We start from the raw sequence: 27600 nt of genomic DNA, 5'->3' as shown, positions 1-27600 counted from the left end.
GACTCAGTACTGGTACTCCTTGTATATAGATAGTCTCATTACTAGCTGGTATCGCTGCATATTGACTCAGTACTGGTACTACTTATAGTCTCATTACTACCTGGTATCGCTGCATATTGACTCAGTACTGGTACTCCTTGTATACAGTCTCATTGCTACCTGGTATCGCTGCATATTGACTCAGTACTGGTACTCCTTGTATATAGTCTCATTACTAGCCGGTATCGCTGCATATTGACTCAGTACTGGTACCTCTTATAGTCTCATTACTACCTGGTATCGCTGCATATTGACTCAGTACTGGTACTCCTTGTATACAGTCTCATTACTACCTGGTATCGCTGCATATTGACTCAGTACTGGTACTCCTTGTATATAGTCTCATTACTACCTGGTATCGCTGCATATTGACTCAGTACTGGTACTCCTTATAGTCTCATTACTACCTGGTATCGCTGCATATTGACTCAGTACTGGTACTCCTTGAATATAGTCTCATTACTACCTGGTATCGCTGCATATTGACTCAGTACTGGTACTCCTTGTATATAGTCTCATTACTAGCTGGTATCGCTGCATATTGACTCAGTACTGGTACTCCTTGTATATAGTCTCATTACTACCTGGTATCGCTGCACATTGACTCAGTACTGGTACTCCTTATAGTCTCATTACTAGCTGGTATTGCTGCATATTGACTCAGTACTGGTACTCCTTGTAGTCTCATTACTAGCTGGTATCGCTGCATATTGACTCAGTACTGGTACTCCTTATAGCTATTCTAGCTGTACTGCTATTGACTAGCTGGTATCGCTGCTATGCTCATATGACTCAGTACTGGGTATCGCTGCATATTGACTCAGTACTGGTACTCCTTATAGTCTCATTACTAGCTGGTATCGCTGCATATTGACTCAGTACTGGTACTCCTTGTATATAGTCTCATTACTAGCTGGTATCGCTGCATATTGACTCAGTACTGGTACTCCTTGTATATAGTCTCATTACTAGCTGGTATCGCTGCATATTGACTCAGTACTGGTACTCCTTGTATATAGTCTCATTACTAGCTGGTATCGCTGCATATTGACTCAGTACTGGTACTCCTTGTATATAGTCTCATTACTAGCGGTATCGCTGCATATTGACTCAGTACTGGTACTCTTTGTATTACTACCTGGTATGCTGCATATTGACTCAGTACTGGTACTCCTTGTATAAGTCTCATTACTACTGGTATCGCTGCATATTGACTCAGTACTGGTACTCCTTGTATATAGTCTCATTACTACTGGTATCGCTGCATATTGACTCAGTACTGGTACTCCTTATAGTCTCATTACTACGCTGGTATCGCTGCATATTGACTCAGTACTGGTACTCCTTGAATATAGTCTCATTACTAGCCTGGTATCGCTGCATATTGACTCAGTACTGGTACTCCTTGTATATAGTCTCATTACTAGCTGGTATCGCTGCATATTGACTCAGTACTGGTACTCCTTGTATATAGTCTCATTACTAGCTGGTATCGCTGCACATTGACTCAGTACTGGTACTCCTTATAGTCTCATTACTAGCTGGTATCTGCTGCATATTGACTCAGTACTGGTACTCCTTGATAGTCTCATTACTAGCTGGTATCGCTGCATATTGACTCAGTACTGGTACTCCTTATAGTCTCATTACTAGCTGGTATCGCTGCATATTGACTCAGTACTGGTACTCCTTGTATATAGTCTCATTACTACGCTGGTATGTGCTGCATATTGACTCAGTACTGGTACTCCTTGTATATAGTCTCATTACTAGCCTGGTATCGCTGCACATTGACTCAGTACTGGTACTCCTTATAGTCTCATTACTAGCTGGTATTGCTGCATATTGACTCAGTACTGGTACTCCTTGTATATAGTCTCATTACTAGCTGGTATCGCTGCATATTGACTCAGTAATGGTACTCCTTGTATATAGTCTCATTACTACCTGGTATCGCTGCACATTGACTCAGTACTGGTACTCCTTATAGTCTCATTACTAGCTGGTATTGCTGCATATTGACTCAGTACTGGTACTCCTTGTAGTCTCATTACTAGCTGGTATCGCTGCATATTGACTCAGTACTGGTACTCCTTATAGTCTCATTACTAGCTGGTATCGCTGCATATTGCCTCAGTACTGGTACTCCTTGTATATAGTCTCATTACTACCTGGTATCGCTGCACATTGACTCAGTACTGGTACTCCTTATAGTCTCATTACTAGCTGGTATCTCTGCATATTTACTCAGTACTGGTACTCCTTATAGTCTCATTACTAGCTGGTATTGCTGCATATTGACTCAGTACTGGTACTCCTTATAGTCTCATTACTAGCTGGTATCGCTGCATATTGACTCAGTACTGGTACTCCTTATAGTCTCATTACTAGCTGGTATGGCTGCATATTGACTCAGTACTGGTACTCCTTGTATATAGTCTCATTACTAGCTGGTATCGCTGCATATTGACTCAGTACTGGTACTCCTTGTATATAGATAGTCTCATTACTAGCTGGTATCGCTGCATATTGACTCAGTACTGGTACTCCTTATAGTCTCATTACTAGCTGGTATTGCTGCATATTGACTCAGTACTGGTACTCCTTGTATATAGTCTCATTACTAGCTGGTATCGCTGCATATTGACTCAGTACTGGTACTCCTTATAGTCTCATTACTAGCTGGTATTGCTGCATATTGACTCAGTACTGGTACTCCTTGTATATAGTCTCATTACTAGCTGGTATCGCTGCATATTGACTCAGTACTGGTACTCCTTATAGTCTCATTACTAGCTGGTATGGCTGCATATTGACTCAGTACTGGTACTCCTTGTATATAGTCTCATTACTAGCTGGTATCGCTGCATATTGACTCAGTACTGGTACTCCTTGTATATAGATAGTCTCATTACTAGCTGGTATCGCTGCATATTGACTCAGTACTGGTACTCCTTATAGTCTCATTACTAGCTGGTATTGCTGCATATTGACTCAGTACTGGTACTCCTTGTATATAGTCTCATTACTAGCTGGTATCGCTGCATATTGACTCAGTACTGGTACTCCTTATAGTCTCATTACTAGCTGGTATTGCTGCATATTGACTCAGTACTGGTACTCCTTGTATATAGTCTCATTACTAGCTGGTATCGCTGCATATTGACTCAGTACTGGTACTCCTTATAGTCTCATTACTAGCTGGTATCGCTGCATATTGACTCAGTACTGGTACTCCTTGTATACAGTCTCATTACTACCTGGTATCGCTGCACATTGACTCAGTACTGGTACTCCTTGTATATAGTCTCAATATTGTTATATTATTGTGTTATTATTTCCTTTTTTATTAGTAGATATGTATTGTTGTTTACCTCTGCATTGTTGGGAAAAGGGCTTGTCAGAAAGCATTTCACTGTAAAGTCTACACCTGCTGTATTCGGAGCATGCAACAAATACATTTTGATTTGATTTGCATGTGACAAAATAAACTTTTGATTTGAAGGGATTACGTGTACTCTGCCAAGCAGTCAATACTCTTGAACTGAATAAGCTTGTCATGTGTTTTTTTGTCTTTTCAAAGTATGGCAGAGTATGGCAGAGTATGGTAGAGTATGGCAGAGTATGGCAGAGTATGGGAGAGTATGGCAGAGTATGGCAGAGCATGGTAGAGCATGCAGAGTATGGCAGAGTATGGTAGAGTATGGCAGAGTATGGTAGAGTATGGCAGAGTATGGTAGAGTATGGCAGAGTATGGGAGAGTATGGCAAAGTGTGGCAGAGCATGGTAGAATATGGCAGAGTATGGCAGAGTATGGCAGAGTATGGGAGAGTATGGCAGAGTATGGCAGAGCATGGTAGAGTATGGTAGAGCATGGTAGAGTATGGGAGAGTATGGCAGAGTATGGTAGAGTATGGTAGAGTATGGCAGAGCGTGGTAGAGTATGGCAGAGTATGGTCATAAATAACGAATAACAGCGGTGAATAGTTAGCCTAATGAGTCAGCGCCTGTATCCCAAATTACCCCTACATCCCTGGTTAAAAAGAGTGAACTATGTAGGGAATAGGGCCCTGGTCTAAAGTAGTGCACTATATAGGGAATAGGGCTCTGGTCTAAAGTAGTGCACTATATAGGGAATAGGGCTCTGGTCTAAAGTAGTGCACTATATAGGGAATAGGGCCTGGTCTAAAGTAGTGCACTATATAGGGAATAGGGCCTGGTCTAAAGTAGTGCACTATATAGGGGAATAGGGCTCTGGTCTATAGTAGTGCACTATATAGGGAATAGGGCCCTGGTCTATAGTAGTGCACTATATAGGGAATAGGGCCCTGGTCTATAGTAGTGCACTATATAGGGAATAGGGCTCTGGTCTAAAGTAGTGCACTATATAGGGAATAGGGCCCTGGTCTAAAGTAGTGCACTATATAGGGAATAGGGCTCTGGTCTAAAGTAGTGCACTATATAGGGAATAGGGCCCTGGTCTAAAGTAGTGCACTATATAGGGAATAGGGCTCCGGTCTAAAGTAGTGCACTATATAGGGAATAGGGTGCCATTTGGGATGCAGGGTGCATCTCCAGTACCTGATTTTGTTGTTATTGAGATGGAGGAAGTGCAGAGAGCTCATCTGGTTGATACCACAAGGAACAGTAATCAGCTGGTTGTGGTCTAAACACAGCTCTGTCATGGACGTGTGAGTACCGAAGAAGGACTGTGGCTCCACTCCCTCCCCATCCAGCTTGTTGTGGGACAGGTACAGGTACTCTATCCCCGGGACCATGTGGGCAAACACAAACCCTGAATTGAATTGAAATGAATTGTATTAAAACATATAAAACAAGATGTACATTGTATTCTCAGAAGATGGAAGGTGGTCCCGTGTGGCTCAGTTGGTTGAGCATGGTGTTTGCAACGCCAGGGTTGTGGGTTTCGATTTCCACGGGGGGACCAGTACGGGGGGAAAAATGTATGAAATGTATGCATTCACTACTGTAAGTCGCTCTGGATAAGAGCGTTTGCTAAAAATGACACAAAAAAACGCCACACTTTCCAAAGTGGTCCTGGACGGTAAATACCTGGGATCCTCTCGATCTGATTCCCTACTAAGACCAGGTGAACCAGAGCTCTGGGCAGGTAGGAAGGGACCAGGTACAGACGGTTGTAGGATAGATCGATGGACTCCAGGTTCCTGAGGGAGGAAGGGAGAAAGTGGGTGGACAAAACATTAAGTACACACCTGCTCTTTCTATGACCGACTGATCCAGGTGAATCTAGGTGAAAGCTGTGATCCCTTATTGATGTCACTTGTTAAATCCATTTTAATCAGTGTAGATGAAGGGGGAGGAGACATGGTTAGAGAAGGACTGTTAAGACAAATGAGACATGGATTGTGTGTGTGTGTGTGTGTGTGTGTGTGTGTGTGTGTGTGTGTGTGTGTGTGTGTGTGTGTGTGTGTGTGTGTGTGTGTGTGTGTGTGTGTGTGTGTGTGTGTGTGTGTGTGTGTGTGTGTGTGTGTGTGTGTGTGTGTGTGTAGCCTTCCCTGTAGCTCAGTTGGTAGAGCATGGTGTTTGCAACGCCAGGGTTGTGGGTTCGATTCCCACGGGGGGCCAGTACAAAAAATTTTTTAAGAATAAATGCATGAAATGTCTGCATTCACTACTGTAAGTCGCTCTGGATAAGAGCGTCTGCTAAATGACTAAAATGTAAATGTAATGTAAATGTACCATTCAGAGGGTGAATGGGGCAAGACAAAAGATTTAAGTGCCTTTGAACGGGGTATGGTAGTCAGCGCACCGGTTTGTGTCAAGAACTGCAACGCTGCTGGGTTTTTCACACTCAACAGTTTCTCGTGTGTATCAAGAATGTTCCACCACCCAAAGCACATCCAGCCAATTGTGGGGAAGCATTGGAGTCAACATGGACCAGCATCCCTGTGGAACGGCTTTCAACACCTTGTAGACTCCATGTCCTGGCGAATTGAGGCTGTTCTGAGAGCAAAGGGAAGGGGTGTGGCGTGCAACTCCTATATATATATATATATATATAACCGGACTATAGTTTCTTTGTAATATATGCATTGAAGACTTGTGAAATCCTGTAGTTTTTCTTTACTTGTGATTGATCCATGCTAGAGATGCTATCCTGGACTCCTCCAGCCTGTTGTGTCTCAGTGAGATCACGTTCAGGTTAGTGGTTTGGTTGAACACGCAGTCCGATATCTCTTCTATCAGGTTGTTCTCAAGATAAACCTCCTGTAAAACAGAAAGGATAAAAAAAATGGAGATTATTTTATACTGCGTTATTTATACACAATGGAGAGATGCACCGTTTGCTGGAGAGGCCCTTTGCTCACTGTAATAGACTACAACACAAATGTAGCTCACTGTAATTGGGCGTTGTACTGGATGTTATGTGATGACAGGCTGTACTGGATGTTATGTGATGACAGGCTGTACTGGATGTTATGTGATGACAGGCTGTACTGGATGTTATGTGATGACAGGCTGTACTGGATGTTATTTGATGACAGGCTGTATTGGATGTTATGTGATGACAGGCTGTACTGGATGTTATTTGATGACAGGCTGTATTGGATGTTATGTGATGACAGGCTGTACTGGATGTTATGTGATGACAGGCTGTACTGGATGTTATGTGATGACAGGCTGTACTGGATGTTATTTGATGACAGGCTGTACTGGATGTTATTTGATGACAGGCTGTACTGGATGTTATGTGATGACAGGCTGTATTGGATGTTATGTGATGACAGGCTGTACTGGATGTTATGTGATGACAGGCTGTACTGGATGTTATGTGATGACAGGCTGTACTGGATGTTATGTGATGACAGGCTGTACTGGATGTTATGTGATGACAGGCTGTACTGGATGTTATGTGATGACAGGCTGTATTGGATGTTATGTGATGACAGGCTGTATTGGATGTTATGTGATGACAGGCTGTATTGGATGTTATGTGATGACAGGCTGTACTAGATGTTATGTGATGACAGGCTGTACTGGATGTTATGTGATGACAGGCTGTATTGGATGTTATGTGATGACAGGCTGTACTAGATGTTATGTGATGACAGGCTGTACTGGATGTTATGTGATGACAGGCTGTACTGGATGTTATGTGATGACAGGCTGTACTGGATGTGATGACAGGCTGTACTAGATGTTATGTGATGACAGGCTGTACTGGATGTTATGTGATGACAGGCTGTACTGGATGTGATGACAGGCTGTACTGGATGTTATGTGATGACAAGCTGTACTGGATGTTATGTGATGACAGGCTGTACTGGATGTTATGTGATGACAAGCTGTACTGGATGTTATGTGATGACAGGCTGTACTGGATGTTATTTGATGACAGGCTGTACTGGATGTTATGTGATGACAGGCTGTACTGGATGTTATTTAATGACAGGCTGTACTGGATGTTATGTGATGACAGGCTGTACTGGATGTTATGTGATGACAGGCTGTACTGGATGTTATTTAATGACAGGCTATACTGGATGTTATGTGATGACAGGCTATACTGGATGTTATGTGATGACAGGCTGTACTGGATGTTATGTGAAGCAGAGCTGAGTGTTGAGGTTAGCCATGTTTGTGAGACTCCTTCCTGACATGGCACCTTGTCTTTAACCAAAGCATGAGAGTGAGTCGTGGATAAGGCTTATCAAGATAAAGGCTGTAGTTGCTTCACTATGCTTCATGGAAATGTACAGATGTGTATTGTCCACTTATCAGTGAAAATCTACACTGTGTTTATGACACATTTATTCTTATAAAGATTCATAAATGCATTTCTATAGCTTATACAATATTTCATATATAGATATAAACTCAGGAAAAAGAAACGTCCTCTCACTGTCAACTGCGTTTATTTTCAGCAAACTTAACGTGTAAATATTTGTATGAACATAACATGATTCAACAACTGAGACATAAACTGAACAAGTTCCACAGACATATGACTAACAGAAATGGAATAATGTGTCCCTGAACAAAGGGGGGATCAAAATCAAAAGTAACAGTCAGTATCTGGTGTGGCCACCAGCTGCATTAAGTGCTGCAGTGCATCTCCTCCTCATGGACTGTACCAGATTTGCCCGTTCTTGCTGTGAGATGTTACCCCACTCTTCCACCAAGGCACCTGCAAGTTCCCGGACATTTCTGGGGGGAATGGCCCTAGCCCTCACCCTCCGATCCAACAGGTCCCAGATGTGCTCAATGGGATTGAGATCCGGGCTCTTCGCTGGCCATGGCAGAACACTGACATTCCTGTCTTGCAGTAAATCACGCACAGAACGAGCAGTATGGCTGGTGGCATTGTCATGCTGGAGGGTCATGTCAGGATGAGCCTGCAGGAAGGGTACCACATGAGGGAGGAGGATGTCTTCCCTGTAACGCACAGCGTTGAGATTGCCTGCAATGACAACAAGCTCAGTCCGATGATGCTGTGACACACCGCCCCAGACCATGACGGACCCTCCACCTCCAAATCGATCCCGCTCCAGAGTACAGGCCTCGGTGTAACGCTCATTCCTTCGACGATAAACGCGAATCCGACCATCACCCCTGGTGAGACAAAGCCGCGACTCGTCAGTGAAGAGCACTTTTTGCCAGTCCTGTCTGGTCCAGCGACGGTGGGTTTGTGCCCATAGATTACGTTATTGCTGGTGATGTCTGGTGAGGACCTGCCTTACAACAGGCCTACAAGCCCTCAGTCCAGCCTCTCTCAGCCTATTGCGGACAGTCTGAGCACTGATGGAGGGATTGTGCATTCCTGGTGTAATTCGGGCAGTTGTTGTTGCCATCCTGTACCTGTCCCGCAGGTGTGATGTTCGGATGAACCGATCCTGTGCAGGTGTTGTTACACGTGGTCTGCCACTGCGAGGACGATCAGCTGTCCGTCCTGTCTCCCTGTAGCGCTGTCTTAGGCATCTCACAGTACGGACATTGCAATTTATTGCCCTGGCCACATCTGCAGTCCTCATGCCTCCTTGCAGCATGCCTACGGCACGTTCACGCAGATGAGCAGGGACCCTGGGCATCTTTCTTTTGGTGTTTTTCAGAGTCAGTAGAAAGGCCTCTTTAGTGTCCTAAGTTTTCATAACTGTGACCTTAATTGCCTACCGTCTGTAAGCTGTTAGTGTCTTAACGACCGTTCCACAGGTGCATGTTAATTAATTGTTTATGGTTCATTGAACAAGCATGGGAAAACAGTGTTTAAACCCTTTACAATGACGATCTGTGAAGTTATTTGGATTTTTACTAATTATCTTTGAAAGACAGGGTTCTGAAAAAGGTACGTTTCTTTTTTTGCTGAGTTTATATATGAATATGGATATAAACATTTTCCTTATAAAGTATAATTTGTTGTTATTGTCCCCCACTACAACAAACAGATCCTTAAATACATGTAATTTTGTCCTTGAAACATTTAATTGAAATACTTTCGAATTCCATTCATTCCTATGGAGGACTGCTCCTACTGGGGAGAGCCAATATGGCCGACCGGTGGCTTCAAAGCCTCTCCATGGCCAATACATAGCATCAGTAATCCATGGTTTATATACATCTTTGGATAAAACGGATAAATCTCACCAGTAGAGATGGAGGCAGGCCCTGGGGTACGGTCCTGAAGTGGTTTCTGCCCAGACGGAGGTAGGAGAGCTGAGAGAGGGGACTGAAAGCTTGATGATCCACGTTCCCTTCGTTCAGGACATTTCCCTCCAACTCCAAGATCAACAGGCTACTCAGACCTTTCAGAAATTACACGGCTGTGAAAACATTTTCCTATAAAAGTCTCCCTGTGCTGGTTATGGTTTCAGCCACTTTAACTAACAAATATTTACGTTTGTGCAGTTGAATTTTTTTTGTTGTTGTTGATTGAAGCATTGCGGTTTTACAAATATTATTGCCTGAAATGACCCCAAAAAAGTACATTTGAAAATGTTTGTCCAGTAACTAGCAACGTTTACAGATTTGCTGTTTTGTTTTGTTACCTTGGAAGCTGTTCTCCTCGATGCCTTTGAGGTGGTTCTCATTGATCTTGAGTTCCTGTAGTGCTGACGGGAGATCTGTTGGAACCGTTTCTAGAAGGTTGTTGTCCAGGAACAAACGGCTCAGGAACTTCAGGCCCTGACCAACAATCATTAACAACATTAAACAACGTGTGTCTTCGGGGAATTTCCCATTCTAACCAATGGAAAAATAAAGTGCTTTATAGATCGAGACAGATGTTCTATCGTTGCGATGTTATAGTGATGGAAAATAATCTGTCATTCTGTGGAACGGGAAACCGATAAAGAAATGTAAATATTGTACATTGGAATGTAACAGTTACAGTATCAGACCTGGTTTGAAATACTTATTGGGACTATTCCATTGGTTCCATTTAAAGAAGGCGAGCAAAATCAAGCGTACCCAAAGTATTGGAAAAGAAAAACGATCGATGTTGGCACTCTGTCACAATATTTTTGTTAATAAAATCAAGGGTTCTTGCTGTAGAAATGTCCTGATTGTCGCACCGTACCTCTTTCTGGTGATATAGTACCTCGGTGGATCTAGCTGGCTGGAAATAGGTTTCTCTATCCCCGTTCCCCTGAGGTTTCTCTCTCCCCGTTCCCCTGAGGTTTCTCTATCCCCGTTCCCCTGAGGTTTCTCTATCCCCGTTCCCCTGAGGTTTCTCTATCCCCGTTCCCCTGAGGTTTCTCTATCCCCGTTCCCCTGAGGTTTCTCTATCCCCGTTCCCCTGAGGTTTCTCTATCCCCGTTCCCCTGAGGTTTCTCTATCCCCGTTCCCCTGAGGTTTCTCTATTCCCGTTCCCCTGAGGTTTCTCTATCCCCGTTCCCCTGAGGTTTCTCTCTCCCCGTTCCCCTGAGGTTTCTCTCTCCCCGTTCCCCTGAGGTTTCTCTCTCCCCGTTCCCCTGAGGTTTCTCTCTCCCTGTTCCCCTGAGGTTTCTCTATTCCCTGTTCCCCTGAGGTTTCTCTCTCCCTGTTCCCCTGAGGTTTCTCTATTCCCTGTTCCCCTGAGGTTTCTCTCTCCCTGTTCCCCTGAGGTTTCTCTATCCCCGTTCCCCTGAGGTTTCTCTATCCCCGTTCCCCTGAGGTTTCTCTATCCCTGTTCCCCTGAGGTTTCTCTCTCCCCGTTCCCCTGAGGTTTCTCTATCCCCGTTCCCCTGAGGTTTCTCTATTCCTGTTCCCCTGAGGTTTCTCTATCCCCGTTCCCCTGAGGTTTCTCTATCCCCGTTCCCCTGAGGTTTCTCTATCCCTCGTTCCCCTGAGGTTTCTCTCTCCCCGTTCCCCTGAGGTTTCTCTCTCCCCGTTCCCCTGAGGTTTCTCTACTCCCCGTTCCCCTGAGGTTTCTCTATCCCCGTTCCCCTGAGGTTTCTCTATCCCCGTTCCCCTGAGGTTTCTCTATCCCCGTTCCCCTGAGGTTTCTCTATCCCCGTTCCCCTGAGGTTTCTCTATCCCCGTTCCCCTGAGGTTTCTCTATCCCCGTTCCCCTGAGGTTTCTCTATCCCCGTTCCCCTGAGGTTTCTCTATCCCCGTTCCCCTGAGGTTTCTCTATCCCCGTTCCCCTGAGGTTTCTCTATCCCCGTTCCCCTGAGGTTTCTCTATCCCCGTTCCCCTGAGGTTTCTCTATCCCCGTTCCCCTGAGGTTTCTCTATCCCCGTTCCCCTGAGGTTTCTCTATCCCCGTTCCCCTGAGGTTTCTCTATCCCCGTTCCCCTGAGGTTTTCTCTCATCCCCCGTTCCCCTGAGGTTTTCTCTATCCCCGTTCCCCTGAGGTTTCTCTATCCCCGTTCCCCTGAGGTTTCTCTATCCCCGTTCCCCTGAGGTTTCTCTATTCCCGTTCCCCTGAGGTTTCTCTCTCCCCGTTCCCCTGAGGTTTTCTCTCTCCCCGTTCCCCTGAGGTTTCTCTATCCCCGTTCCCCTGAGGTTTCTCTATCCCCGTTCCCCTGAGGTTTCTCTATCCCCGTTCCCCTGAGGTTTCTCTATCCACGTTCCCCTGAGGTTTCTCTATCCCCGTTCCCCTGAGGTTTCTCTATCCCCGTTCCCCTGAGGTTTCTCTATCCCCGTTCCCCTGAGGTTTCTCTATCCCCGTTCCCCTGAGGTTTCTCTATCCCCGTTCCCCTGAGGTTTCTCTATTCCCGTTCCCCTGAGGTTTCTCTATCCCCGTTCCCCTGAGGTTTCTCTATCCCCGTTCCCCTGAGGTTTCTCTATCCCCGTTCCCCTGAGGTTTCTCTATCCCCGTTCCCCTGAGGTTTCTCTATCCCCGTTCCCCTGAGGTTTCTCTCTCCCCGTTCCCCTGAGGTTTTCTCTCTCCCCGTTCCCCTGAGGTTTCCCTTGATGTTTTTTGTTAAAAGGCCTGTGCAGGTTTGTGGCAGAGCAAGGTGAATGGGGGTTATGTTAAGCGCCACAGGCATCCTTCCTTTAAAGCCTGCGTGGCTTAAGAGTTTAGACTGTGTTTCATTGTGCAAACTAAATGGCAGACTGGCTCCAAGAGTCATGCTACAGTTTAAATCAGCTCATGTTGGTTTAAAACAGGTAGAAGTTACATTTTTGGCGTCTGTTGTGCCTTCGCAAAGTTAAATCATATATCTATACCGCTGATGTCCATCGATGTGTTTTTTTTTTGAGATTCGAGAGTGAATGTAATGTAATTGTGGATATTCTCCAATATTCCAAAGTGTAATTGCAGTAATTAACGGAGGATGGTTGAAGTGGCCATCACTAAAGAGATGGTTTCTCTATGGACAAACTAACCAGGCTCTATTTTCACTTATCAAACAATAACTGCTAGCTAACCTGTGTTCTCTCATCAGTGTAGTATTGTGTTCGGGCCTAGTCAGAACTCTAACATGATAGATCCGCTGTTTGGTTCTGGGAAATGTACAAGATGGATTTAAACGTTGACTGTTTAAATGCAGACTTTATTTTGACCAGCAGTTATTGTTTGATACACTTCCTGCCCCCCCCCCCCTTCCTGCCCCCCCCCCCCCCCCCCCCCCCCATGTTGACATGCTTCTGTTTGTTCACATATTCATCCGTTTATATCTGCTCAAACTGTTCCCACACTGTTCATATTTCATTGGTTGGACAGGCTCATTGGAAACAGACTCCTTATTTTGAAAGCGTGTGGGGGCAATGGCCGCAGAGAAACAGACTCTTACTTTGAAGGAGTATAGGCCCGACGCCAGCAGAGAGACGGGCTCTTATTTTAAAAGGAGGAGACTCTTACTTTGAAGGAGTATAGGCCCGACGCCAGCAGAGAGACGGGCTCTTATTTTAAAAGGAGGAGACTCTTACTTTGAAGGAGTATAGGCCCGACGCCAGCAGAGAGACGGGCTCTTATTTTAAAAGGAGGAGACTCTTACTTTGAAGGCACGTGGGGCAATACCAGATGTCACCAACTTGTTCTTGCTCAGGTTGATCCACTCCAGGTTGGGGATGCCATTAAACGCCCCCACTGGGATGGTTGTGATGGCATTACCTGACGGGGAAAATGAAGAGACATTAATGTGAGGGATAATTTCAATACCCTCCAGTATTTTCATCTTGATCGTTAAGCCTGGACTCCGTAGCCTGGCGTACTAGTGTTGTTATAGTACTAGTGTTGTTATAGTACTAGTGTTGTTATAGTACTAGTGTTGTTATAGTACTAGTGTTGTTATAGTACTAGTGTTGTTATAGTACTAGTGTTGTTATAGTACTAGTGTTGTTATAGTACTAGTGTTGTTATAGTACTAGTGTTGTTATAGTACTAGTGTTGTTATAGTACTAGTGTTGTTATAGTACTAGTGTTGTTATAGTACTAGTGTTCAAAATGGCTGTGTTGTACTTTCTATGACGACGTGTCCTGCAAGTCAAGACACGGTCAAAAAATGTTCTCATACTTCTAGGACATACCATAATTATTCCAAGCCTCCATAATTGCAGTATATAAACCAACAAGCATGATGGGGAGCTAATAAATCTATCCTCCAGTATTTTTATTTTTTTTCTCTCTCTCTAGTTTCTACTCCTATTAACTTTTAGTCTCTGTGACTGCATTAGGAATTACCATGACAACGACCAAACAAACACACTGCTCTTCTCAATACAAGGGGCTCTGCATACGGATTGGTTTTTGTGTTTTGTGTGATTTGGTGATTGAAATGTCTGGATTTAGTGTCTAACACATGATATGATGGTGTGTTGTCTACCTTATACAGCACTCGCTCATACACACACACACACACACACACACACAGCTGCCTTAAAGGAAAATTTCAACCAAAAACTATATTTTGGTATTTGTTTAATTAGTAAATAGTTGATTTAGTCCCAAGATGTTTTTGCATGTCAGCAATCATGTTTTCAAGATATGTAACTTTCAAAGTACAGAAATACAGCCAGTAAAACGCAGCATCATATGATGCAGGCTGTATTTCTGTACTTTGAAAGTTACATATCTTGAAAACATATTGGGACTATATCAAAAATGTACTAATTAAACATTTTCCAAATGATCCGTTTTCTTTTTGGTTGGACTTTTCCTTAAACTTACCCTCCAGGCTCAGAGACTTGAGTTCAGGGATGTTCCTTAAACTTACCCTCCAGGCTCAGAGACTTGAGTTCAGGGATGTTCCTTAAACTTACCCTCCAGGCTCAGAGACTTGAGTTCAGGGATGTTCCTTAAACTTACCCTCCAGGCTCAGAGACTTGAGTTCAGGGATGTTCCTTAAACTTACCCTCCAGGCTCAGAGACTTGAGTTCAGGGATGTTCCTTAAACTTACCCTCCAGGCTCAGAGACTTGAGTTCAGGGATGTTCCTTAAACTTACCCTCCAGGCTCAGAGACTTGAGTTCAGGGATGTTCCTTAAACTTACCCTCCAGGCTCAGAGACTTGAGTTCAGGGATGTTCCTTAAACTTACCCTCCAGGCTCAGAGACTTGAGTTCAGGGATGTTCCTTAAACTTACCCTCCAGGCTCAGAGACTTGAGTTCAGGGATGTTCAGGGGAGGGAAGTTGGTCAGCTGAGCGTTCTCGCACGTCACGATGACATCAGAGATATCACAACCTAGCGGGAGGGTGTTCCCAGGTCTGCGTACCACCACTCCCCACTCCTCTCCTTCTGTCGGCTCCTCTGGAAAAATCTGGAAAACATCTCCTCTCAACAGCCACTCCACGTCTTCCTCTTCCTGCTCCCTCTCCTCTTCTTCCTCCTCCTGCTCCCTCTCCTCTTCTTCCTCCTCTAGCTCCCTGAGTTTCTCCTTCAGGTCCTCCTCGTGTCTCCTCCTCTCCTCCTCCAGCTTCTTTTCCTGCTCCTTCATGGCCTCCTCTGCCTCCTCCTGCCTCTTCTCTGCCTCCTCCTTCTCCATCTGCAGCCGCTCTTCCTCGCGCCTCCTCTCCTCCTGCAGACTCCTCTCCTCCTGCAGACTCCTCTCCTCCTGCAGACTCCTCTGTCTCTCAGCCTCCTCCTTCTTCTGTTTCTTCCTCCTCTTTTTCTCGGCGTCCTTCTTGAGAAGACGTGCCTCCTCCTCCCTGTGCTCCTCCTCCTCTCTCTTCAAGAGGAGTTCAATCTCGGCCTGGGAGCGGGGCACGGCGGGGTCCAGGTCAGGGTTCACATGGTCGCTTGGGTCGTTGGGAACTGGGGAATTGCCAGAGAAGTCAGGGACGTCACTACGGGCTGCTGGCCCAGCCAACCAGAACCGCAAAGTGTTAGGGAAAGAGGATGGGATGGAGGGAAAGAGGATGGGATGGAGGGACAGAGGATGGTATGGAGGGAGAGAGAAGGAGGCGAGGGATGGAGGGAGAGACGAGGGAGGGAGGGAGAGACGAGGGATGGAGAGAGAGAGGCGAGGGATGGAGGGAGAGGTGAAGGATGGAGGGAGATTGAGGCGAGGGATGAAGGGGGAGACGAGGGATGGAGAGAGAGGCGAGGGATGGAGAGAGAGAGAGGGATGAGGAGAAAGAGATGGATGGAGAGAGGGAGGGAGGGAGGGATGCAGAGAGAGACGAAGGATGGATGTGAGGGACGAGAGAGAGATGCGAGGGATGGAGAGAGAGGCGAGAGATGGGATGGAGAGAGAGGCGAGGGATGGGGGAGAGGCGAGGGATGGAGGGATGTCGGGAGGGAGAGGTGAGGGATGGAGGGAGAGGTGAGGGATGGAGGGAGAGGCGAGGGATGGAATGGAGAGAGAGGTGAGGGATGGGGGAGAGGCGAGGGATGGAGGGAGGGAGAGGCGAGGGATGGAGGGAGAGGCGGGGGGATGGAGGGAGAGGTGAGGGATGGAGGGAGAGGCGAGGGATGGAGGGAGAGGCGGGGGATGGAGGGAGAGGCGAGGGTTGGAGGGAGAGGCGAGGGATGGAATGGAGAGAGAGGTGAGGGATGGGGGAGAGGCGAGGGATGGAGGGAGAGGCGAGGGATGGAGGGAGAGGCGAGGGATGGAGGGAGAGGCGGGGGATGGAGGGAGAGGCGGGGGATGGAGAGAGAGAGAGGGATGAGGAGAAAGAGATGAATGGAGAGAGGGAGGGAGGGAGGGATGGAGAGAGAGACGAAGGATGGATGTGAGGGATGAGAGAGAGATGCGAGGGATGGAGAGAGGCGAGAGATGGGATGGAGAGAGAGGCGAGGGATGGGGGAGAGGCGAGGGATGGAATGGAGAGAGAGGTGAGGGATGGGGGAGAGGCGAGGGATGGAGGGATGGAGGGAGGGAGTGGCGAGGGATGGAGGGAGAGGTGAGGGATGGAGGGAGAGGCGAGGGATGGAATGGAGAGAGAGGTGAGGGATGGGGGAGAGGCGAGGGATGGAGGGATGGAGGGAGGGAGAGGCGAGGGATGGAGGGAAAGGCGGGGGGATGGAGGGAGAGGTGAGGGATGGAGGGAGAGGCGAGGGATGGAGGGAGAGGCGAGGGATGGAATGGAGAGAGAGGTGAGGGATGGGGGAGAGGCGAGGGATGGAGGGAGAGGCGAGGGATGGAGGGAGAGGTGGGGGATGGAGGGAGAGGCGGGGGATGGAGGGAGAGGCGAGGGATGGAGGGAGGGAGAGGCGAGGGATGGAGGGAGAGGCGGGGGATGGAGGGAGGGAGAGGCGAGGGATGGAGGGAGAGGCGGGGGATGGAGGGAGAGGCGAGGGATGGAGGGAGAGAGAGGCGAGGGATGGAGGGAGAGGCGGGGGATGGAGGGAGAGGCGAGGGATGGAGGGAGAGGCGGGGGATGGAGGGAGGGAGAGGCGAGGGATGGAGGGAGAGGCGGGGGATGGAGGGAGAGGCGAGGGATGGAGGGAGGGAGAGGCGAGGGATGGAGGGAGAGGCGGGGGATGGAGGGAGAGGCGAGGGATGGAGGGAGAGGCGAGGGATGGAGGGAGAGGCGGGGATGGAGAGAGAGGCGAGGGATGGAGGGAGAGGCGGGGGATGGAGGGAGAGGCGGGGGATGGAGGGAGAGGCGGGAGGGAGAGGCGAGGGATGGAGGGAGAGGCGAGGGAGGGAGGGATGTCGGGAGGGAGAGGCAATGAAGGGAGGGAGAGGCGAGGGAGGGAGAGAAGGATAGATCCCGGAGAGAGGGATAGATTGGTGGATGCATATTCATGTTATGCCTCCACCAATGAAAAGTTATCAACTAGTGTTTCAGGCGAGTTCAGTGTTTCACTCTATATCTGTAAATATATATCTATACCTATATATCTATCTGTCTATATCTATATATATCTATATATATATATAGTGTTTCAGGCGAGTTCAGTGTTACACTCTATATCTGTAAATATATATCTATACCTATATATCTATCTGTCTATATCTATATATATCTCTATATATATCTGTGTGTGTGTATATATAGTGTTACATCACTGTATTTCTGTATATACAGTGCATTCGGGAAAGTATTCAGTCCCCTTGACTGTTTCCACATTTTGTTACTTTACAGCCTTATTCTAAAATGGATTAAATAATAAAATGTACTTATCAATCTACACACAATACATGACTGGGCATGATTTGGAAAGGCACAAATCTGTCTATATAAGGTCCCACAGTTGACAGTGCATGTCAGAGTAAAAACCAAGCCATGAGGTCGAAGGAATTGTCCGTAGAGCTCTGAGACAGGATTGTGTCGAGGTACAGATCTGGGGAAGGGTACCAAAACATTTCTGCAGCATTGAAGGTCCCCAAGAACACAGTGGCCTCCATCATTGTTAAATGGAAGAAGTTTGGAACCACCAAGACTCTTCCTAGAGCTGGCTGCCCAGCCGAACTGAGCAATCAGGGGACAAGGGCCTTGGTCAGGGACGTGACCAAGAACCCTATGGTCACTTTGACAGAGCTTTAAAGTTTCTGTGTAGATGGGAGAACCTTCCAGAAGGACAACCATCTCTGCAGCGCTCCACCAGTCAGGCCTTTATGGTAGTGGCCAGACGGAAGCCACTCCTCAGTAAAAGGCATATGACAGACTGCTTGGAGTTTGTCAAAAGGCACCTAAAGACTCTCAGACCACGAGAAACAAGATTCTCTGGTGTGATGAAACCAAGATTGAACTCTTCTGACCCACTGGGAATGTGATGATAGAAATAAAAGCTGAAATAAATCATTCTCTCTACTATTATTCTGACATTTCACATTCTTAAAATAAAGTGGTGATCCTAACTGACCTAAGACAAGGAATTTTTACTAGGATTAAATGTCAGTAATTGTGAAAAACTGAGTTTAAATGTATTTGGCTAAGGTGTATGTAAACTTCCGACTTCAAATGTATATACAGTTGAAGTCGGAAGTTTACATACACTTTGTTGGAGTCATTAAAACTTGTTTTTCAACCACTCCACAAATTTCTTGTTAACAAACTATAGTTTTGGCAAGTCGGTTAGGACATCTACTTTGTGCATGACACAAGTAATTTTTCCAACAATTGTTTACAGACAGCTTATTTCACTTATAATTCACTGTATCACAATTCCAGTGGGTCAGAAGTTTACATACACTAAGTTCACTGTGCCTTTAAACAGCTTGGAAAATTCCAGAAAATGATGTTATGGCTTTAGAAGCTTCTGATAGGCTAATTGACATCATTTGAGTCAATTGGAGGTGTACCTGTGGATGTATTTCAAGGCCTACCTTCAAACTCAGTGCCTCTTTGCTTGACATCATGGGAAAATCAAAAGAAATCAGCCAAGACCTCAGAAAAAAAATTGTAGACCTCCACAAGTCTGGTTCATCCTTGGGAGCAATTTCCAAATGCCTGAAGGAACCACATTCATCTGTACAAACAAAAGTACGCAAGTATAAACACCATGGGACCACGCAGCCGTCAAACCGCTCAGGAAGGAGACGCGTTCTGTCTCCTAGAGATGAATGTACTTTGGTGCGAAAAGTGCAAGTTAATCCCAGAACAACAGCAAAGGACCTTGTGAAGATGCTGGAGGAAACAGGTACAAAAGTATCTACATCTACAGTAAAACGAGTCCTATATCGACACAACCTGAAAGGCCGCTCAGCAAGGAAGAAGCCACTGCTCCAAAACCGCCATAAAAAAGCCAGACTACGGTTTGCAACTGCACATTGGGACAAAGATCGTACTTTTTGGAGAAATATCCTCTGGTCTGATGAAACAAACAAAAAAATGTTTGGCCATAATGACCATCGTTATGTTTGGAGGAAAAAGGGGGAGGCTTGCAAGCCGAAGAACACCATCCCAACCGTGAAGCACGGGGGTGGCAGCATCATGTTGTGGGGGTGTTTTGCAGCAGGAGGGACTGGTGCACTTCACAAAATAGATGGCATCATGAGGCAGGAAAATGATGTGGATATATTGAAGCAACATCTCAAGACATCAGTCAGGAAGTTGAAGCTTGGTCGCAAATGGGTCTTCCAAATGGACAATGACCCCAAGCATACTTCCAAAGTTGTGGCAAAATGGCTTAAGGACAACAAAGTCAAGGTATTGGAGTGGCCATCACAAAGCCCTGACCTCAATCTTATCGAAAATTTGTGGGCAGAACTGAAAAAGCGCTTGCGAGCAAGGAGGCCTACAAACCTGACTCAGTTACACCAGCTCTGTCAGGAGGAATGGTCCAAAATTCATCCAACTTATTGTGGGAAGCTTGTGGAAGTCTTCCCAAAACATTTTACCCAAGTTAAACAATTTAATGGCAATGCTACCAAATACTAATTGAGTGTATGTAAACTTCTGACCCACTGGGAATGTGATGAAATAAATAAAAGCTGAAATAAATCATTCTCTCTACTATTATTATTCTGACAAGTCACATTCTTAAAATAAAGTGGTGATCCTAACTGACCTAAGACAGGGAATTTTTACTAGGATTAAATGTCAGGAATTGTGAAAAACTGAGTTTAAATGTATTTGGCTAAGGTGTATGTAAACTTCCGACTTCAACTGTGTGTGTGTGTGTGTGTGTGTGTGTGTGTGTGTGTGTGTGTGTTACATCACTGTATATCTGTGCTTTATGAGAAAAGTTAGAATAAGACAAGATCAGTTGAGATAGTACTATGATAGTTAAGATAGTACTACGATAGTTAAGATAGTACTACGATTGTTAAGATAGTACTACGATAGTTAAGATAGTACTACGATTGTTAAGATAGTACTACGATTGTCAAGATAGTACTACGATAGTTAAGATAGTACTACGATTGTCAAGATCAGTTAAGATAGTACTACGATAGTTAAGATAGTACTACGATAGTTAAGATAGTACTACGATGGTCAAGATCAGTTAAGATAGTACTACGATTGTTAAGATCAGTTAAGATAGTACTACGATAGTTAAGATAGTACTACGATAGTTAAGATAGTATTAAGATAGTACTACGATAGTCAAGATAAGATTAAGATAGTACTACGATAGTCAAGATAAGTACTACGATAGTTAAGATAGTACTACGATAGTTAAGATAGTACTACGATAGTTAAGATAGTATTAAGATAGTACTACGATAGTCAAGATAGTATTAAGATAGTACTACGATAGTCAAGATAAGATTAAGATAGTACTACGATAGTCAAGATAAGTACTACGATAGTTAAGATCAGTTAAAATGGACAGTGAAAACACCACAATAACAATATAAACAACAACACCTACCTGTATCCATGCAGACAGGGCAGCAGTCCCCAGTGGGAGTGTAGGGGTAGTGACACCGTAGGTGGGGACAAACGATCTCGTCACAGACCACCTCCCCTCCACTACACAGACAGGTGACACACTGCTTGGGGGACCAGACAGCTTTGTCAAACATGGTGATTCCCTGGAACACACACTGGCCCTTTTTACCTGGATGGAGAGACGGGGGGGGGCAAGGCAGAGGGGTTGATATCGTAGTACAAACGCATACATACATTCTGGGATCAGATATCAAATGATTGTGCCTGGAGTTTTTCCTAATTTCAAATCAAATGTATTTGTATAGCCCTTCTTACATCAGCTGATATCAAAAAGTGCTGTACAGAAACCCAGCCTAAAACCCCCCAAACAGCAAGCAATGCAGGTGTAGAAGCAAGTACTATACAGTACTGTAGTGTACTATACTGTACTATAGTGTACTATACAGTACTGTAGTGTACTATACTATACTATAGTGTACTATACAGTACTGTAGTGTACTATACTATAGTGTACTATACAGTACTGTAGTGTACTATACTGTACTATAGTGTACTATACAGTACTGTAGTGTACTATACTGTACTATAGTGTACTATACAGTACTGTAGTGTACTATACTATACTATACTATAGTGTACTATACAGTACTGTAGTGTACTATACTGTACTATAGTGTACTATACAGTACTGTAGTGTACTATACTGTACTATAATGCAATGCAGGTGTAGAAGCTTTATATAGTTGCAGCCTCACCTGGTCAAGGAGTCAGAAAAAAAACGAATTGACTTATACTGTTATCTAATACAACAGGGTTTCTCAACTGGCAGCCTGTGGGGAGATCTGTTTATTTACTTCCGGAGCGAAAAACAAAGTGTAAGAAATATATACTGAACAAAAATATAAATGCAAAATGCAACAATTTCAAAGATTTTACTGAGTTACAGTTCATATAAGGAAATCAGTCAATTGAAATAAATTCATTAGGCCCTAATCTATGGATTTTAACATGACTGGGAATACAGATATGTCGTCTGTCTGGTCACAGATACCTTAAAAGGAAAAAGTAGGGGTGTGGATCAGAAAACCAGTCAGTATCTGGTGTGACCACCATTTGCCTCATGCAGCGCTACACATCTCCTTCACATAGAGCTGATCAGGCTGTTGATTGTGGCCCTTGGAATGTTGTCCCACTCCTCTTCAATGGCTGTGCAAAGTTGCTGGATATTGGAGGGAACTGGATCCAGCTGTCGTACATGTCGATCCAGAGCATCCCAAACATGCTCAATGGGTAACATGTATGAACTAGGACATTTTCAGCCTCCAGGAATTGTGTACAGATCCTTGTTGCATGGGGCCGTGCATTATCATGCTGAAACATGAGGTGATGGTGGTGGATGAAGGGCACGACAATGGGCCTCAGGATCTCGTAACGGTATCTCTGCATTCAAATTTTCATCAAAAAAATGCAATTGTGTTCGTTGTCTGTAGCTTATGCCTACCCATACCATAACCCCACCGCCACCATGGGGCACTCTGTTCACAATATCAACATTGAGTTTGCCAAAAGGCACCTAAAGACTCTCAGACCATGAGAAACAAGATTCTCTGATCTGATGAAACCAAGATTGAACTCTTTGGCCTGAATACCAAGCGTCATGTCTGGAGGAAACCTGGCACCATCCCTACGGTGAAGCATGGTGGTGGCAGCATCATGCTGTGGGGATGTTTTTCAGCGGCAGGGACTGGGAGACTAGTCAGGATCGAGGCAAAGATGAACGGAGCAAAGTACAGAAACATCCTTGATGAAAACCTGCTCCAGAGGACTCATGACCTCAGACTGGGACGAAGGATCACCTTCTAACAGGACAACAACCTTAAGCACACAGCCAAGACAACGCAGGAGTGGCTTCAGGACAAGTCTCTGAATGTCCTTGAGTGGCCCAGCCAGAGCCCAGACTTGTACCTGATCAAACATCTTTGGAGAGACCTGAAAATAGCTGTGCAGCAACGCTCCCCATCCAACCTGCCGGAGCTTGAGAGGATCTGCAGAGAAGAATTGGGAAAATCTCCACAAATACAGGTGTACCAAGCTTGTAGCGTCATACCCAAGAAGACTCAAGGCTGTAATCGCTGCCAAAGGTGCTTCAACAAAGTACTGAGTAAAGGGTCTGAATACTAATGAAAATGTAATATTTCAGTTATTTATTTGTAAAACATTTGCAAATGTTTCTAAAAACCTGTTTTTGTTTTGTCAATGTGGGGTATTGTGTGTAGATTGATGAGGGGAAAAAATATTTTATCCATTTTAGAATAAGGTTGTAACGTAACAAAATGTGGAAAAAGTCAAGGGGTCTGAATACTTTCTGAATGCACTGCACCTTGGAGTTGCTTACCAAGGTGACATTTAATGTTCCCGAGTGGCCTAGCTATCGTTTTCACTTAAATCGGCTTGAAAATCTATGTCTAGCAATGATCAACAACCAACTTTACAGAGCTTGAAGAGTTTTTAAAAGAATAATGTGCAAATATTGTACAATCCAGGTTTGCAAAGATCTTAGAGACTTACCCAGAAAGACTCACAGCTCTTAGAGACTTACCCAGAAAGACTCACAGCTCTTAGAGACTTACCCAGAAAGACTCACAGCTCTTAGAGACTTACCCAGAAAGACTCACAGCTCTTAGAGACTTACCCAGAAAGACTCACAGCTCTTAGAGACTTAGCCAGAAAGACTCACAGCTGTCATCGCTGCCAAAGGTGATTCTAACATATATTGACTCAGGTGTAAATACTTATGTAAATGTTCTGTATTTCATTTTCAATAAATTAGCAAACATTTATAAAAACATGTTTTCAGTTTGTCATTTGGGGGTTTTATAAATAAGCATCAACCAGTGGGTCTTGCGACGGGTAAACAGAGATGACCAGTTTACAGAGGAGTATAGAGTGCAGTGATGTGTCCTATGAGGAGCATTGGTAGCACATCTGATGGCCGAATGGTAAAGAACATCTAGCCGCTCGAGAGCACCCTTACCTGCCGATCTACAGTGGGGGAAAAAAGTATTTGATCCCCTGCTGATTTTGTATGTTTGACAAAGAAATTATCAGTCTATAATTTTAATGGTAGGTTTATTTGAACAGTGAGAGACAGAATAACAACAAAAATATCCAGAAAAACGCATGTCAAAAATGTTATAAATTGATTTGCATTTTAATGAGGGAAATAAGTATTTGACCCCTTCTCAATCAGAAAGATTTCTGGCTCCCAGGTGTCTTTTATACAGGTAACGAGCTGAGATTAGGAGCACACTCTTAATAAAGGGAGTGCTCCTAATCTCAGTTTGTTACCTGTATAAAAGACACCTGTCCACAGAAGCAATCAATCAATCAGATACCAAACTCTCCACCATGGCCAAGACCAAAGAGCTCTCCAAGGATGTCAGGGACAAGATTGTAGACCTACACAAGGCTGGAATGGGCTACAAGACCATCGCCAAGCAGCTTGGTGAGAAGGTGACAACATTTGGTGCGATTATTTGCAAATGGAAGAAACACAAAAGAACTGTCAATATCCCTCGGCCTGGGGCTCCATGCAAGATCTCACCTCGTGGAGTTGCAATGATCATGAGAACGGTGAGGAATCAGCCCAGAACTACACGGGAGGATCTTGTCAATGATCTCAAGGCAGCTGGGACCATAGTCACCAAGAAAACAATTGGTAACACACTACGCCGTGAAGGACTGAAATTCTGCAGCGCCCGCAAGGTCCCCCTGCTCAAGAATACATATACATGCCCGTCTGAAGATTGCCAATGAACATCTGAATTATTCAGAGGACAACTGGTGAAAGTGTTGTGGTCAGATGAGACCAAAATGGAGCTCTTTGGCATCAACTCAACTCGCCGTGTTTGGAGGAGGAGGAGGAATGCTGCCTATGACCCCAAGAACACCATCTCCACCGTCAAACATGGAGGTGGAAACATTATGCTTTGGGGGTGTTTTTCTGCTAAGGTGACAGGACAACTTCACCGCATCAAAGGGACGATGGACGGGGCCATGTACCGTCAAATCTTGGGTGAGAACCTCCTTCCCTCAGCCAGGGCATTGAAAATGGGTCGTGGATGGGTATTCCAGCATGACAATGACCCAAAACACACGGCCAAGGCAAAAAAGGAGTAGCTCAAGAAGAAGCACATTAAGGTCCTGGAGTGGCCTAGCCAGTCTCCAGACCTTAATCCCATAGAAAATCTGTGGAGGGAGCTGAAGGTTCGAGTTGCCAAACGTCAGCCTCGAAACCTTAATGACTTGGAGAAGATCTGCAAAGAGGAGTGGGACAAAATCCCTCCTGAGATGTGTGCAAACCTGGTGGCAAACTACAAGAAACGTCTGACCTCTGTGATTGCCAACAAGGGTTTTGCCACCAAGTACTAAGTCATGTTTTGCAAAGGGGTCAAATACTTATTTCCCTCAGTAAAATGCAAATCATTTTATAACATTTTTGACATGCGTTTTTCTGGATTTTTTTGTTGTTATTCTGTCTCTCACTGTTCAAATAAGCCTACTATTAAAATTATAGACTGATCATTTCTTTGTAAGTGGGCAAACATACAAAATCAGCAGGGGATCAAATACTTTTTTCCCCCACTGTATAAATTATGTGTCCGTAATCTAGCATGGGTAGGATGGTCATCTGAATCAGGGTTAAATCAAAACAAAGTGTATTTGTCACATTCGCCGAATACAACAGGTGTAGTAGACCTCACAGTGAAATGCTGAATACAACAGGTGTAGTAGACCTTACAGTGAAATGCTGAATACAACAGGTGTAGTAGACCTTACAGTGAAATGCTGAATACAACAGGTGTAGTAGACCTTACAGTGAAATGCTGAATACAACAGGTGTAGTAGACCTCACAGTGAAATGCTGAATACAACAGGTGTAGTAGACCTTACAGTGAAATGCTGAATACAACAGCTGTAGTAGACCTTACAGTGAAATGCTGAATACAACAGGTGTAGACCTTACAGTGAAATGCTGAATACAACAGGTGTAGACCTTACAGTGAAATGCTTACTTACAGGCTCTAACCAATAGTGCAAAAAAGGTTAGTATGGCAGCTGGGGTGAAAGAGGAGCGATTACAATAGAGGAAACTAAGTCTAAATTTAACTTCAGCCTGCAGCTTTGATATGTGCTGAGAGAAGGACAGTGTACCATCTAGCCATACTCCCAAGTACTTGTACGAGGTGACCACCTCAAGCTGTAAACCCTCAGAGGTAGTAATCACACCTGTGGGGAGAGGGGCATTCTTCTTACCAAACCACATGACCTTTGTTTTGGAGGTGTTCAGAACAAGGTTAAGGGCAGAGAAAGCTTGTTGAACACTAAGAAAGCTTAGTTGTAGAGCGTTTAACACAAAATCCAGGGAGGGGCCAGCTGAGTATAAGACTGTATCATCTGCATATAAATGGATGAGGGAGCTTCCTACTGCCTGAGAAGAACGTGATGCATTCTCTACTAAGCTAGTACAGTACATTGTTCTCTGTTGTTGAAGACATCTGCTGCCTGATTCAGTTCAGTAAATGTACACCAACCGTAATCAAACTGCTTCATTCATTGTTTGATTATATAGAAAATAAAAAGACTGTGAGCGTAAGTCTGTGTGCGTAACATCAACAAACATCTGGCACAGCAGAGAGGGAGGCGTGGTGGTGGACTAACCTGGGATAACATTGTAGTTTGACTGTCTCTCGTCAACACTCTTGTACGACTCAATGAAAAGAGGCCCTCTGTCTCCTCCTGCGTTGTGTGGAAGACTCCCCAGCCTCGACCCTCCGTCTCCTCCTGCGTTGGCTGGAAGACTCCCCAGCCTCGACCCTCCGTCTCCTCCTGCGTTGTGTGGAAGATTCCCCAGCCTCGACCCTCCGTCTCCTCCTGCGTTGTGTGGAAGAATCCCCAGCCTCGACCCTCCGTCTCCTCCTGCGTTGTGTGGAAGAATCCCCAGCCTCGACCCTCCGTCTCCTCCTGCGTTGTGTGGAAGAATCCCCAGCCTCGACCCTCCGTCTCCTCCTGCGTTGTGTGGAAGACTCCCCAGCCTCGTCAGATCCAGGGGGGGTTTTGATCTCTGATTGTCCCTGTTCCCCCTGGCTCTACCTTTCCCGGACCCTCCTGCCTTCCTCCTCTTTCCCCGTCCTAGTCCTACTCCCTGGGGCTGGTTGTGCTCTGCGCTCCCTGGCCCTCTCCTCCTCCCATTGCCCTGGCCAGCCAGCCCTCTTTGGTCCTGGGCCTCAGCTCCAACCACCTCCAGATACAGGTAGGCCAGGAGAGACAGAGAGAGGAGAACCCAGCGCTCCATAGCAGAACAAGAGTCTGTGTGTTAAACTGGAACAAGACAAAGAGGGCTTTAGATGCTGGTAAAGCCCTTGATATA

The 27600-nt window shown here is 45.3% G+C and overlaps 2 protein-coding genes across 2 annotated transcripts in view; one reads left to right on the top strand and one right to left on the bottom strand.

The window, feature by feature from the left end:
* The window catches only part of cenpp (centromere protein P), a 191083-nt gene that overhangs the window by 145886 nt on the left and 17597 nt on the right, over window positions 1–27600 (top strand). The gene's annotated exons all lie outside the window — the stretch shown is intronic.
* Window positions 1–27600, bottom strand: part of ecm2 (extracellular matrix protein 2, female organ and adipocyte specific) — a 39989-nt gene that overhangs the window by 2531 nt on the left and 9858 nt on the right. The window contains exons 2-10 of the mRNA XM_082967732.1: window positions 26892–27551; window positions 21151–21339; window positions 15028–15696; window positions 13442–13557; window positions 10065–10200; window positions 9664–9821; window positions 6149–6288; window positions 5113–5225; window positions 4621–4834 (exon numbers count right to left, since the gene is read on the bottom strand). Of these exons, the coding sequence (XP_082823858.1) occupies window positions 4621–4834; window positions 5113–5225; window positions 6149–6288; window positions 9664–9821; window positions 10065–10200; window positions 13442–13557; window positions 15028–15696; window positions 21151–21339; window positions 26892–27525 (2369 nt within the window). The 5' untranslated portion in view covers window positions 27526–27551. The remainder of the gene's footprint in view (window positions 1–4620; window positions 4835–5112; window positions 5226–6148; window positions 6289–9663; window positions 9822–10064; window positions 10201–13441; window positions 13558–15027; window positions 15697–21150; window positions 21340–26891; window positions 27552–27600) is intronic.

This window comes from Salmo salar, chromosome 22, assembly GCF_965601325.2.
Source record: "Salmo salar chromosome 22, fSalSal1, whole genome shotgun sequence".
NCBI lineage: Eukaryota > Metazoa > Chordata > Actinopteri > Salmoniformes > Salmonidae > Salmo > Salmo salar.
Note: the sequence above shows the minus strand (reverse complement) of the source record. Positions and strands in the feature narration are given on the sequence as shown.